The sequence below is a fragment of the Halichoerus grypus genome, chromosome 9 (genome assembly GCF_964656455.1).
Source record: "Halichoerus grypus chromosome 9, mHalGry1.hap1.1, whole genome shotgun sequence".
Classification (NCBI taxonomy): Eukaryota; Metazoa; Chordata; class Mammalia; order Carnivora; family Phocidae; genus Halichoerus; species Halichoerus grypus.
The window spans coordinates 125,331,665-125,347,470 of record NC_135720.1 but is presented as its reverse complement, the minus strand read 5'-3'; the positions used below and the strand labels follow the sequence as shown (position 1 = coordinate 125,347,470).

General features: G+C 39.4%; 1 protein-coding gene across 1 annotated transcript in view; it reads left to right on the top strand.

Annotated features, from left to right (window-relative positions):
• Window positions 1-15,806, top strand: part of CAGE1 (cancer antigen 1) — a 48,989-nt gene that overhangs the window by 24,345 nt on the left and 8,838 nt on the right. The window contains exons 7-9 of the mRNA XM_036103917.2: window positions 639-746; window positions 13,758-13,862; window positions 14,685-14,755. Coding sequence (XP_035959810.2) covers window positions 639-746; window positions 13,758-13,862; window positions 14,685-14,755 — 284 coding nt within the window. The remainder of the gene's footprint in view (window positions 1-638; window positions 747-13,757; window positions 13,863-14,684; window positions 14,756-15,806) is intronic.

Here is a 15,806-nt window from a genome sequence, read left to right as displayed (position 1 = left end):
CTGTAAAAACAGTAGATCTTTGGAGACCAGAGACGAGACAGTGCATGGTTCGATGATCTTACTATAAATGTTATCGAATGTACTTTTATTTCTTCTCCTTTTCTGAAATATAAAACTCTTTTTTCCTCAGTTCCTGGAACATAAAGAGAATCACAGCTTTTAGGGGCGCCTGGGTGGCTCAGTCGTTAAGCGTCTGCCTTCGGCTCAGGTCATGATCCCAGGGTCCTGGGATCGAGCCCCGCATCAGGCTCCCTGCTCGGCAGGAAGCCTGCTTCTCCCTCTCCCACTCCCCCTGCTTGTGTTCCCTCTCTCGCTGCGTCTCTCTCTGTCAAACAAATAAAATCTTTAAAAAAAAAAAAAAAGAGAATCACAGCTTTTAGAGAGTTAATTGCAAAAGAAAAAGCATTTCAAGATCAGGTTATCAAGGTGAGTTTAACATTTACCGTGTACTGTCTTTAACATGCAAAAATACAATTTCTTTTGGCTTATTTGTTGAAATCCTTCTAGCTCCAAGTTCTACACTTCTATTATTCTAGCCACTGAAGAGCTCTGACTGTTAAACTTATAAAGTATTTATTGTCAGATTTCCCAAGGAATGTGAAAGTATTGGAAGTGAGCACAAATATATTTAATCTCAGGTTACAAGTTTGGATTCAGATGAAGCCAAGAATATTAGAGATGTGCCTGTCTTATTGGGAGTCAAACTGAATAAGGACCACAATCTGAATGAAGAGCTTGATTTCTTGGTATGAAAGACCTTTGTTGCTTTGCTAGCATTTTTATCCATAGTGCCATTTTATTAACAAGTTTTAGAAACTATCAACCTTCAAAAAATTTGTTCATTAAAATGGTCACACACTGGCACTGTGGCAGTATTATTCACCCATAAAAGTATAGAATTTAAGTTTGCATTTTCAGGTTTTGAAATTTTACATACTGTCCTACCTATTTAGACTGATCAGATTTATTTCTTTCAAAATGCAGAAATCAAAAAATGGGTGCTATTTTTCACAGTGATTGAAATACGTTTATATTTTTGCATATGCTACCACCATTCTTTTTTTTTTAAGTTTAATTAATTTTTTTTTTAGTAATCTCTACACCCTTCATGGGGCTCGATCTCACAGTCCTGGGATCAAGAATTGCATGCTCTTCCGACTGAGCCAGCCAGGCGCTCTGCTACCACCATTCTTAATATCAATATATCAATAGCTGTTTACAACAACTATGATTAAGGAGTACTTTGGGAAATAGTTCACTTTAGATGCCATCTACAGATGAAAGCATCACCACAGAAAAGAGATGGTCATTATGTGACTTAATGGAGATGTTGGCTAATGCTGTGGTGGTGATCATTTTGCAGTATAGAAGTGTATCAAATCAGCATGCTGGACACCTTAAACTTACACAGTGTTATATGTCAGTTATATCTCAATAAAGCTGGGAAAAAATAAAGGCAGATAAAACAGGAAAAATATGTTATAAGAAAGTGAAAATGTGATCTTGGTATCTAGGTAGTTACAGAGTTACAATCCAACTGGATCCCACTATAAGAAAAGGTGATTAATTAATGTAATTTATTTTTTAATAGTAGTTAATTAGAGAAGTCTATCATATTTCTAAATTATTAAAAATTGGCATCCTGCGGCGTCGAGTGGCTCAGTCATTAAGCATCTGCCTGATCTCAGGGTCCTGGGATCGAGCCCCGCATCGGGCTCCCTGCTCCGCGGGAAGCCTGCTTCTCCCTCTCCCACTCCCCCTGCTTGTGTTCCCTCTCTCACTGTCTCTCTCTGTCAAATAAATAAATAAAATCTTTAGAAAAAAAAATTGGCATTCTGCAATAAATTCATAGCATAACCATTCAGCTTTGAGAGAGAAGAAAAAGTCCAACATGGTGAGGGCTCACAAGTTTCTTGTAATTCATTATTTTTTAAATTTTAATAAGTAACCATTGAGGTCTCACAAAAGGCTAAAAATGCTAGTCATTATGGAGGCAGAAAGCCAAATCAAACATTATCTCTGCTTCTAAGAAACCTAGAAAGGAAGATAAAATACATAAATAACTGTTCACAGGGGATAAAGGGGAAGTTCCTTAGAAGGTGATAGTGAGCAGTGTCTAACAGAGGCGGTGTTTGTTGCACGATAAGCTCAGAAGACAAGCAGATACTGTCCTAGTGGGGGAGTCATGGGACACCTCGTGAAGGGATTGGCAGCTGGACTTTGAAAACGAGTAAAATCTGAGCATAGGGAGATGAGAGGAGAGCCCTCAGTGCATTCTGTCGTTCATTAGTAGTTTCTGTGCTTCGGGCATAAAAGATAATGCGAGTGGACCTTCGTCTTCCCAGCGGTGGGAAGCTTCAGTGAGAAAGAGGACACAACTAGAAGCATGTCAGACACACTATGTCATTTCTAAAATGGGCTGCAGTCTACTTGTACAAACTGTCTCTCAGAGAAACCAAATAACTGATGAGGGAGGGAGAGCTCTTCACTGAAAAGGTAAGCTACTAAAAGCAGAAGAGAAGAGCCATCTTTTGGGAGCAGTTATAATGGCTGCTAAAACCTTACATTTAAGACTGAGGGGGAGCTTTTTTTTTTGAGAGAGAGAAAGAATTGGTGTGTGTTTGGGGGGGGGGTGGAAACAGAAGGAAAGGGAGAGAGAGAATTCCAAGCAGGCTCCACACCCAGCACAGAGCCTGATGCGGAGCTCGTTGTGGGGCTCAGTCTCACCACCCTGAGATCATGAACTGAGCCGAAATCAAGAGTCGGACGCTTAACCGACTGAGCCACCCGGGCGCCCCTGAGGGGAGCTTTTAATGAATGGGTCAAACTGACAAGCACCTGAGCCTGCTAATCAATCTCAAGCCGCTAAAGATGAGACACGCACACCTGTGCCCCCTGATGTGATGCAGGAGGACACACACAGCAGATCTATGAAGTCTTCTCACCAAAACAACCAGATCCGAAAGCAGGCTTCAAGACCAAACTACCGTGACTGTAGATAAAGAGACATATTAGATGACACCATGATAACAAATCCAGAGTGTGGAAGATTCTCATCAGTAAACACATGGCGCAAGAAAAGGGAGGGAGAGGAAAGGGATAACTGGCATAGACTAAAGGACAGTGGAGACAAGGAACAAATCAACGAAATGCAGTTTGTGACACCTGTGTGGTCCTGATTTGAACAAACCTACTCTAAAAAGGTATTTGTGAGACAGTAGCAGAAAAAGGAACATAGTCTGGGTATTAGATAATATTAAGTTATTGTTAATTTTAATATCATTGATATCATTGTTTTTATTTATTTTTATTTTTTTAAGTTTTATTTAAGTAAGCTCCACACCCAATGCGAGGCTCAAACTTACATCCCCTGAGATCAAGAGTCACATGCTCTTCTGACTGAGCCAGTCAGGCACCTGGATATCGTTGTGCTTTTAAAAGCCCTCATCTATTACATATTGAAAAGTATTTATGAGTGAATTAACAGAATGGGTAGGTTTGCTTTATTTTTTTCTCTTACTTTAAATTCAGTTAATTAACATATAATGTATTATTAGTTTCAGAGGTAGAGTTCAGTGATTCATCATTCTCATATAATACCCAGTGCTCATTACATCATGTGCCCTCCTTAATATACATCACCTATGATTAAGAGTCTCTTATGGTTTGTCTCCCTCTCTGATTTCGCCTTGTTTTATTTTTCCCTCTCTTCCCCTATGATCCTCTGCCTTGTTTCTTAAATTCCATATATCAGTGAAACCATATGATAATTGTCTTTCTCTGACTGACTTATTTTGCTTAGCACAATACCCCCTAGTTCCATCCACATTGTTGCAAATGGCAAGATTTCATTTTTTATGGCTGCATAATATTCCATTATATATATATACCACCTCTTCTTTATCCATTCATCTATCAATAGACATCTGGGCTCTTTCCATAGTTTGGCTATTGTGGACATGGCTGCTATAAACAGCCATTGGGGTGCACATGCCCCTTCGGATCACTACGTTCATATCTTTGGGGTAAATACCCAGTAGTGCAATTGCTGAGTCATAGGGTAGCTCTATTTTCAACTTTTTGAGGAACCTCCATACTGTTTTCCAGAGTGGCTGCACCAGCTTGCATTTCCACCAACTGTGTAGGAGGGTTCCCCTTTCTCTGCATCCTCACCAACATCTGTTGTTTCCTGACTTGTTAATTTAGCCATTCTGATGGGTGTGAGGTGGTATCTCATTGTGGTTTTGATTTGTATTTCCCTGATGCCCAGTGATGCGGAGCATTTTTTTCATTTGTCTGTTGGCCATTTGTATGTCTTCTTTGGAGAAATGTCTGTTCATATCTTCTGCCCATTTCTTGATTGGGTTATTTGTTCTTTGGGTGTTAAGATTGGTAAGTTCTTTATAGATTTTGGATACCAGCCCTTTATCTGATAAGACATTTGCAAATATCTTCTCCCATAGAGTGGGTAGGTTTGCTTTTAAATACTCCAGGGAAATGAAAAGATGGCAGAGTTGGGGAGGTGGGAGGTTGGAGACAGATGAAAAACTGATGGAAAAATATGGATAATTGTTGAAGTTAAGTGATGGGTACACAGAGGTTCATTATACTCCTCGCTCTACTTTTGTATGTGTTTGAAATTTTCTGAAATAAAGAGTTTTGGTTGTGCTCTTTGTTTCTGAAATGCAGAAGCATGCTCCAGAAGGCTCATTTCTCATTCTCTAAGGAACTCTAGGCCAGCAAGACATGGTCTGCTGGAGCTAAGTTTGATGGCTCATACGTCCTCTACTGCTTTGTCATGTGCTTCTCTTGTGGCCCTTCTGACCCCTTGCTTTTGGTTCGTCACACTTCTGAACTTCCTGTTGCTCCTTTCACCTCCTGACCTCCTCCAGCTTGAGACAGGGTCCTTGACCCCAGCTTTGCCTACTGCCAGGCTCTAGCACTGTGGGTATTTAACTGTCAAGTGCAAAATGTGTCATGATCCTAGAAGCCTTTGATAAGGTACACCCAAGTCAGGGATTTGATCAGAGGGAACAGACAAGAGTCTAGTTAACAGTGCTGGATTTAGGGTTCAGGTTAGGCTAATAGTAATGATTCCTCAAGGTCCTCCTAGAGCCCATCTTCAGTAAAATAGGAATCTTTTTATAAAAATAAAATATTTTTAGGGGCATCTGGGTGGCTCAGTCAGTTAAGCGTCTGCCTTCAGCTCAGGTCATGATCCCAGGGTCCTGGGATTGAGCCCCAAGTCAGGCTCCCCCCGCTCAGCAGGGAGCCTGCTTCTCCCTTTCCCTCTATAGCTCCCCCTGCTTATACTCTTGCTCTATCAAATAAATAAATAAAATCCTTAAAAAATAAAAATAAAATATTTTTAAACCAGTAATATAGAAGATATCCTTTAACTGTTATTCTATAATAGTTATATAAAAAAACTGAAATACTATCCTAAAACATACCGTATACTTCACTATACTTTACTATATATATATATATATATATATATATATATATATATATACACACACACACACTTTACTATGTATATATGTATATATATATACACACACACACATACTTTACTATAGTACTCTCTGTATTATGTAAAACATTAATTTATTATTTTGGTAGTCTTTAAAGTTAGATGTTTATTTCTAGTCAAGGAAATACTCAGAAGGTAGCAGATTATTTTCATATTCATATTCATCTCCCATAATCATAAAATAAGGAAACAAATATGATGCAAGACAGAAAATTACGACTCTAGGAAAAATGTTCTAAGTGAGCCAAAAGAAAACGATCACAACCCAGTGTCTTATGGTTCCTCTGAACTATTAAACATACCCACCAGTTCCTGGATTTGGACACAGTATTCCCTTGAGAAAACTTTCTAGTTAGGGGGTCTCTCTGCCACTGAATAGCCTCCTGAGGAAGATTGTGGGCCGACTAGAACTCTAGTCACACAGATGGGATGGCTGTCCAGTCAGGTACTATGCTTGCTCCTCAGTTTCCCCAAGGAAATGTCAACCTTACCATCTGTTTCCTTGCTCTCTCAAGCACCCTGGGCACTTATTTTATGGAGGGATGCAAAGTCCCCATTGCCGTGTCCCAGGACTAGGGTGTGGAGATTTTTGGGCGGCCATTACTGTGCCTACCACACCCTATTCCTCACCTTCCTGGCTTCGATTTTCCTAAATCCTATTCTGACGCTGGTGTAAGAAGCAATGCTTGCACTACAGACCCTTGTTGTGGGATCTAACATCAGCCTATTCGCTGACCAACTCAGAGCTTGTTTAAGGGCTCTTCGTCCCTGATGGATTATCTGTGCAGCCGTCTCATGGTTCTCGGAGTGATGCACAGTAGAAAACACAGCTCACTTCTTGGTCAGATACACATGTCCCCCCACACAGAAGAACCGCTGGTTTTTTATTCTTTTGTTCTATTCCTTGTTTTTTGTGTTGGTCATAAACTCATTTCACTGCTTAATAAGGAGTCACGACCTGGGTCATGATTATTCTCAGAAAGCTGCTGTGTGAAACATGCTGGCTTGGCCTTCACAGAATTGCTTTTATGAAGCTGAGGTTGGTGTTATGCCCTCAGCAATCCTAGGAAACCTCTTTCTCCGTTTGTTACAGAGAGATTGTTGTTTCACTTAGTGCCACGGGGATGAGAACTTCCTTTGAGACCTCAGACCTACTAGGAAAAACTTGTCTTTAGAAACAGGTGTGTTTTTATCACATGAATAATGAAAATCATGTAACTGGCCAGATTGCAGTTTTGCTTTAGCTACCGGGAAGTTCAGTACCAAACACATGGCACTATAGTCAGGTCTTCACTGTCTTCATAGATGCATATTGTCCTTCACTTGTTCAGTACATTGTGGTTGAATTGTACTTAATTTATATTTTACTCTATGTATTCAATCACCTTTGTGTAAAGAATTGGGAAGTCAATCAATCAATCAGTCAATCAGCCAGCCTTCAGATGTCCCAGTCTCCTAGGCCGTTCATAACAATGATGGATACCTCTCCTGTCCTGGTGAAATGTTATTTCTACCTTGACACACTTTCTAAGTTGACAGTAGCAGAGTGTAAGACAACCCCATATGAGGAAAAAGTATTAATGGAAGCAAAAAAAAAATTTTTTTTTCTTAGGAAACCTGGAATTATGAACTAGATAGAGCCAAATAGCTTGACTGTATTCCCAGGACACTTGTACCCCTCATTATAGAAGGCCTCAGTGATCCTACTAGAGAGTGTGTGGTAGGTACAGTAATAGCCTCCCAAAGATCTTCATCTCCTAGTCCTGGGACATGACAACGGGGACTTTGCATCCCTTGATAAAATAAGAAATCTAGGCACTTATGGCAAAAGGGACTTTGCAGATGTGATTATATCAAGTACCTTGAGATATGGAGATAGATTATCCTGAATTATCAGGATGGGCCCAATCTAATCTCCTGCATCCAGCCATGTCAGAGAGAGATACAACTGAAGAACGTAAGAGACACAACATTGCTGGCTTTGAGGATGAGGGAAGGGGACCACAAGCCAAGGAAGGTGGGCAGCCGTCAGAAGCTGGAAAATCTCCCCTAAAGCCTTCAGAAAGGAACACAGCCCTGCTGACACTTAACTTTAGCCAAATGAGGAGACCCCTGTCAGACTTCTAACCTACAGAACTGTAAGATAATAAATTTATGTCGTTGTAAGCCACTAAGTTTGTGGTTATTTCTTATAGCAGCAATAAAAAACTAATACAAAATGTGTTGACCTTATTTTTTTTCAGCGATCTGGATTTCAGTGCCTCATAATATATTAGGGCAGTTAATACATTATTAACTTGGAACTACGTCCATAAATCTAGAACACTGGGGGCCATAGCGGGGACCCAACTTAGGAAGTCTTCTGCTGGAGGACCTCATGACTGAACACTGACACCTGGACTGAGGGCCCCTCATCCAGCCCCGGCAGCCAGCCGACTTCTCCACCTCTCACTCCACTTCTCAGTGCTTCGTCCACACAGCATAGGAAGCAGCTCTCCAAGAGGACTTCTTCCTCTACTCTGGTCCAGTGGACAGGGCCAGACATGGGTACTGTTCCTCTGCCTTACTCAGACCTACCCTTGAAACCTGCTTCTTCAAGATGATTGTCAAGGCCCATCACCCCGGCTGTGGGTCTGCCTCTGTGCTGCATGTGGGCAGACACCACAGGAAGGGGGGTGCTGGGGAGATGGGGGAGCATGCCACTGCACCTTCAGTCAGCCCTCAAGCACCCTGGGGTGAGGAAGTCTTGTTGGACCTTATGTAAGGGCTTTGACGCTATCTTAAAAAGTACTTATTTTAAATATTTCACACCAAACCGTGTAAAAACTAATATATAAATAGCCATGTACCTACAGCCCAGGTAAAGAAATGAAATGTGAATGTAGTTGAAGCTCTCTGTGTCCCTCTCCAGTTGCATTTTCCTCCCCTCCACCCAGTGGTAACCATGATCCTGAATTTAGTGTTTACCTTTACCATGAATGTCTATATTTCCTGCTTATATATTTATCTTTAAACAACGTGCATATTGTTTTGCCTATCTTCTCTATTGCATCTTATATATCCTTTTCTAAGTTTCCCGCCCTCAATTTTATAACTGCAAGATTCTTTTTTGTGATAGGTGTAGCTATAACTTACTCTTTTTCACTCCTGTGTAGTATTTTAACATGTGAATAAATCATAGCTCACACTAGAACATTTCAGATACATCCAGTCTTTGTCCGCACACTTTTACAGAGTTGAAATCATACTGTATGTAAACTGTTGAATTTTGTTTCAGTTAACATATCACACATTTTTACATGTTACTATGCTGTCCTTAGAGATTGAATATAGATTGTATATAATTTTCAATGACTGCATAATATTCCATAGAGTGAAAATAAAATAATTTTTTAGCCATTCCCCTTGTTGGATATTTGGGTTCTTTTTACTTTTATCCGGAGAGGTTTTTCCTTTGTGAGTTACTTCCTTAGAATAAATTATCAAAGTGGGATTACTGCTTTTAAAGCTATAAATAAGGGACGCCTAAGTGGCTCAGTCGTTAAGCGTCTGCCTTCGGCTCAGCTCATGATCCCAGGGTCCTGGGATCGAGTCCCACATTGGGCTCCTTGCTCAGTGAGGAGCCTGTTTCTCCCTCTCCCTCTGCTGCTCCCCCTGCTTGTGCTCTCTCTCTCTGACAAATAAATAAAAATCTTTAAAAAAAAATGCATTTAAAAAAAAATAAAGCCATAAATAAGCATGTGGATCTTTATGTACACTATCAAATGAATTTTCAAAAGACTTAAACTTTACCTTGCAGATATCGGTGTGTTTGTGGTACTATTTCACCAAAACCTTCCAGTAATAAATATTATCACTTGAAATTTTTCTAAACAATTGGCCTTTCAATTTATACTTGCAGTAAGATGGAACATTTTTCAGTATATTGCTTTTACCATCGTATCTGTGGGACAGTCTCACCTGTAGATTTTAATATATGCACAGTTTAACAATTGTCATTTAACACAGGTTTTAACACATGCATTATATTTTCAAGGAATAGGAATTGTGATAGAATAAATAATATCCACTACGTGCAGATTCCAAACTGCTTTCCAAGCCAAAGTGTTTTAAATTTGTACAGTACATATTCCTGGGCCTGATACTCATCTAAAGATTCTTTTTCTTCAATTTAGCTTGTCCCCAAATCTGATTTCTCTTCTCTTCACTTAGTTATGGCGACTGACTGGGGAGGCTAGAGGGGTGGGAGCAGGGGAGGAGTTTCCCAATGAGAGCTGAGATCCTCACTGGGGGCAACAGAGGATGCCAAAATCAAAGGACTAAAACTAAACAGGGCCAAAACCATGCCGGAATGTCATGTGAAAGGCCTAAAAGGGAAACCACAAGAATTACTGACCAAATAGGAGGTCGGGGGGCAGTGGCCCAAGGCATAGTATCTATGGATCCAGAAATCTAGGGCCAGGTGCAATAGAGCCCAGGGAAGGCTCTTCTCTGTGAACTGTCTGGTGAATGGGAGTTCTGTCATCTGTTTGACTCATATCTCTTGCCATATTTTTTTAAAACTTTATTTGACAGAGGGTGCGCACAAGCAGGGAGAGCAACAGAGGGAGAGGAAGACAAGCAGACTCCCCGCTGAGCAGGGAGCCAGACGCAACTCGGGGCTCGATCCCAGGACCCTGGGATCATGACCTGAGCCGAAGGCAGACGCTTAACAGAGTGAGCCACCCAGGTGCCCCTACTTCCTGCCATTTTAAGCCAAGGGCATAGAAAGTCACTTTACTAATGTTCAGTTTCTCTCCCTTCATTCAAATCTGCTTTCTTTTGGTGGAGACTTGGAGTGGGTTCAGATTTCCTAGCATTTGGCTCTGAAGCATTACAGCATCTCTGAGACATCAAGGGAAAGACATGACATTAAAGGAAAGCTTTCATTAATATTAGTCAAGTAGCCACATTCAAGGTTATTTTGTAATATCTTCCTTTACCAAAGAGAAATGTTGCCACCACCCCATCCTTTAAATTATTACTTAAATATTACTTTACATACTAAAAAGTACTTTTTTGGTATGCTTTCATGAAAATGTTTTAGACTTTTTCAGTGATTTGACTCTAATACACTGTCTTCTAAAACTTTTCTATTTTGGGATATTTTTTTAAACTTTAAAATTTGAGCTCTTAATGAAAAGACAAGCCACAAACTGGGAGAAAACATTTGAAAAATCACAGAATTGATAGAGAAATTGTATCTAGAATATGTAAAGCACCCTCAAAACTTTGTAATAAGAAAATAACCCAATTTAAAAAGTGGGCAAAAGGTGCACCTGGATGGCTCAGCAGCTCAAGCGTCTGACTCTTGATTTTGGTTCTGGTAATGATCTCAGGGTCGTGAGATGGAGCCGTGCGTTGGACTCCGTGCTCAGCTTGGAGTCGGCTTCAGATTCTCTCTCCTGCTGTCTCTGCCCCTCCCCCAGTCATGTGCACGTAGTCTCTCTCTCAAAATAAATACAATCTTTTTTAAAAAGTGGGCAAAAAGATTTTAACAGACGCTTCACTAAAATGATACATGGATAGCAAACAAGCACATGAAGAGATACTCAGCATCATTAGGATGCAGGTTAAAACAACGAATACCACTACATACCTATTACAGTGTCTATTAAAAAGACTGACCATACCAAGGATTGATGAGGACGTGGAGCAACAACTCTCATACACTGCTGATGGGAATGTAAAATGGTACAGCCACTCTGAAGAACATTTTGGCAGTTTCCTAAAAAGATAAATATATACCATCAGTCTACTATTAGGTATTTACCCAAGAGAAATGAAAGCATATGTTCAGGGGTGCCTGGTAAAACGTGCTCTTGAAATACGTGCAATTTATCGTGTGTCAGTCATACTCTTAAAGCAGTTAAACTTTACACGCTTCAGCAGAAACTTAAAATTTTGATTCTTTTTCACTGTAATTCAAAAAACTGCTTTACAAGAGCTATTCCTTTATCTCTAAAACAAATATTCATTAAGAAATATTTTCCTCTTCTTCCTTTAATTTGAGGTCAGCAAATTAAAACATTCAATCCAGGGCGCCTGGGTGGCTCAGTTGGTTAAGCGGCTGCCTTCGGGCCAGGTCATGATCCTGGAATCCCAGGATCAAGTCCCGCATCGGGCTCCCTGCTCAGCAGGGAGTCTGCTACTCCCTCTGACCCTCCCCCCTCTCATGCTCTCTCTCTCTCTCTCTTTCTCTTTCTCAAATAAATAAATTAAATCTTTAAAAAAAATTCAATCCAAGGACTTAAAACGGTTCTTACTTTGATCTTGAAAGCCATTAAAGAAATCCAAAACCTGCCATGAAGTCTATAATGAAAAACAGAAGTGAGAAGCAATTCCATAATGCCTCAGTAAGAGGTCATGAGATATAGGAAGCTCCCGGTGAGGAGTACAGGTGAGGAGAAGCAAAGGACTAGAATGGGAAAAGCCCTATGCTAATGGATGATAAATATGATTTTAGTTTTTTCACTTCTAGACATATCCTTTCAAAAATTTTTAGATTCTCTTCACCTTGATTTCATCTGTTAAATCGTGGTAATAATAGCTGTACTCCCTACCTTAAATAATGTGTGTAGTCAGAGGAGTAGGACCACTAACTTGGTATTGTCCCCATTAATTTAATAAGAGAGTAGGAATAAGGGGCACCTGGGTGGCTCAGTCCGTTGAGGGTCTCTTACTTTCAGCTCAGATCATGATCTTAGGGTCGTGAGATCAAGCCTCCCATCAAGCTCTGCTCGTCCCTCTCCCTCTGCTCCTCCCCATGCTCACATGCTCTCTCTCTGTGTCAAATAAATAAATAAATAAAATCTTTAAAAAAAAAAAAGTAAGGGGCGCCTGAGTGGCTCAGTCGGTTAAGCAGCTGCCTTCAGCTCAGGTCATGATCCCAGGGTCCTGGGATCGAGCCCCGCATCAGGCTCCCTGCTCGGCGGAGAGCCTGCTTCTCCCTCTCCCTCTGTCTGCCGCTCTGCCTACTTGTGCTATCTCTGTTAAATAAATTAAAAAAAAAAAAAAAAAAAAGTAAGAGGGGCGCCTGGGTGGCTCAATCAGTTAAGCATCTGCCTTCGGCTCGAGTCATGATCCCGGAGTCCTGGGATGGAGCCCCACATCAGGCTCCTTGCTCGGCGGGAAGCCTGCTTCTCCCTTTTCCCCTGCTCCTTCTCTCTCTCTAGCTCTCTCTCTTTAAAATAAATAAATAAAATCTTTAAATAAATAAGAATAAGAAAGTTGCTATTTCTGCTGCAAATTTGTTTTGCCATTGCTTCTCCTAGGGGATTTCACTACAGACACATAAGTATATCTAAAACAGAAGATTGATGGCCATTCTTTAACATTGGTATTTTTTTTTTATCTTTTTAAGGATTTTATTTATTTATGAGAGAGAGAGAGAGAATGAGTGGGGGTGGGGAGAGGCAGATGGAGAAGCAGGCTCCATGCTGAGCAGGGAGCCCAATGTGGGGCTCGATTCCAGGACCCCGGGATCACGACCTGAGCCAAAGGCCGACACTTAACCAACTGAGCCACCCAGGCGCCCCTTAACATTGGTATTTAATGGGGACATTTCTGTCATTTTTCTTCTATAATTGAATTGAAAATTAAGGTAACTGCTAAGGGAACTTGTGAATACCCTTTCCTAATAATTAATCCAAGATGTCACTTTTAGAAATAAAATTTTTAATTCTTATTTTTTTTTTTGCAAATAAACATTGAATCTTAGAACATGACATAAGAGCTGAACCTTTTTTTTATAACTTGCCATCATTAATGCAAGTTGAGAATATTTATCAAACCTGAAAATGCATCATCAAGCACATCAGTGCTTTACTTCAGAGACAATCAAATATATTTATGCATTGGTTATAAATGGATAGAGGGTAAAAAAAAAAAGGTAGTGAAGATTTGGGCTGATATTTGTATTCACTAACAAGTGTTAAATTATTTGCAAAGCTGTTTCATAATATTAAATTGGAGAGAATTATAACTAATTATAAAATTATAATTTCTGCTTATCTGTTCTAAATGCAGTCTAACTAGGATTAGCATCTATTGATTCACTTATGGTACAACTTGGTTTAAGAGAATCTTGGAATAAAGTTTAGGTCACTGTTCTCATTTGTTCTCAGTATATGGTTTTCATGACGGTTTCCAAGTTAGTATTTTTACTGATGTTTCTCCATAGATTGCAAAATTGGGAAATCTTCTAGAGTCAAAAGAAGAGCACTGCAACAGACTCATTGAAGAAAATGACAAGTATCAAAGACATTTAGGCAACTTAATAAATAAGGTACAAATTTTCTTATAGAAATCTTTGTCTTTAAAAACGATGCCAGGGTGCCTGGGTGACTCAGTCGGTTAAGCGTCTGCCTTCAGCTCAGGTCATGATCCCGGGGTCCTGGAATCGAGTCCCACATCAGGATTCTGCAGGGAGCCTGCTTCACCCTCTGCCTCTGCCTCTCTCTCTCGCTGTCTCTCATGAATGAATGAATGAATGAATAAAATCTTTTAAAAATAATGAAATAAAAAAATTAAAACTATGCCAAATACTAAAATAATAGAATTTTGGTGCTACAAAGGATCTGAGGAATGATGGAACATATTTATATTGATTCCTTTTACTTCTTTAATGACATTATAAATGCTCCCATTAGCTTTTTTAGCTGACATCTAGCAAAGAACATTGTGTGTATCTTTACCTCTGCCATCAGCAATTTCAGGTCTTAGTATTGCAACTTCATTTTGAGAGTAATTATAAATGTTGCCAAACTAACATTCTAGTTTACCTCCTCGAAGCTGTATTAACTTTAACCAAACAGGCTCTAACCCTTAGTGGATACATCCACCACTTGTGTGGAAGACAACTGGATTATAGTTGACCCACTGAGGTTGTCCACTTTCTGACACTTCACTCCTTCATGACGAGTAGGCACTTTATAATTTTATTTCTATTCATATTCCTGATTTCAAACTGTAAGGAAGATGTTTTGCCTACTGTAAAACTACTGGTGGGAGTCACATAATTGAATGTCAGTGTGTAGAGATTTTTTTTTTAAGCAAAAAAAAAATTCTACAATTTATCAGAGAATAATTTTCAGCTTCTTTTTTCAAGGTTACCTCATATGAAGAAATAATCAAATGTGCTGACCAAAGACTTGAGATATCCCACTCCCAGATTGCATAGTAAGTTGAAAAAGCTTAGTTTTTAATTTTGTAAACATTTACTCATATTTTATTTTGCTCTCTGGCTTGCCAAGTTTGTGTTCTTAGACTCCCAGGAAGAGGAAAATAGTGCAGTTTTTATAAATTAAGACTTTTTTTTTTCAATAAAACAGTCTGTTTAATGTCTGACTACTTGAATAAGTGGATTTTCATCTTCCTTTCTCAGAGCTCCCTTTGATTTCAGGGAGGAGGGAGGTGACGGAATTAGTGAGAGATATCCAAAAATTTCAGAAGATATTCCATGGTATTCAAGTAAAATAACCTTGCAATGCTTAGACTTTATCCGCAAAATGTTTTTGAATGCACACCAAATGAATCATGCATGTACGTTTGTTTATCAAGAACCAACTAAGCTCTCATTAGAATGAGATTCAGCTTGAAAACACTCCAAAATTTTTAAATTCTGCAAATTTTTTTCACTGATTATCCTTATTTCCCATATGCTCTTTCCTCATCCTTCCCACAGTTTCATTTATACTGTGCTGACTAGCACTAGAGCTTAAGCAAAAGGTCTAATCTTACATAGAAAGACACCCCAAATATGAACTTTCTATAGGGTAACTCACCACAAGATAATTGAAAGACAGTGTGGGTATTTGTACCTTGGGAAGTTTGTTTTTGTTTTTCACTATTATTTCTAAGCAAAATGAATGTTAAAACAATTTTCTGGTTTTTCAGACTGACATTGACAAGTTTTAAATTTGGAGGAAGGAGATGTTATTATACACTCAAGAGAAGTAAAATAAGGCTCCTCCTTAACTTATTACCAAGAAAACTCAGCCAATGTTCAGTCATCATGGGCTCATAAAATATAAAAATAATGAATAACCTAATATTTCTAAAACAATATCAAACAATCACTCAGGCCATATGGCTTTGCCCCAGTTATTTTTAAAATTCAAATTGTTTTATTAAACTTGTATTTCAGAAAACTGGCTTATCCAGTTTGTGTTCAAGAAGAGACTTGACATCTGAGTTCTATAAATTGTACTAAAATGGTTATCAACTTTGG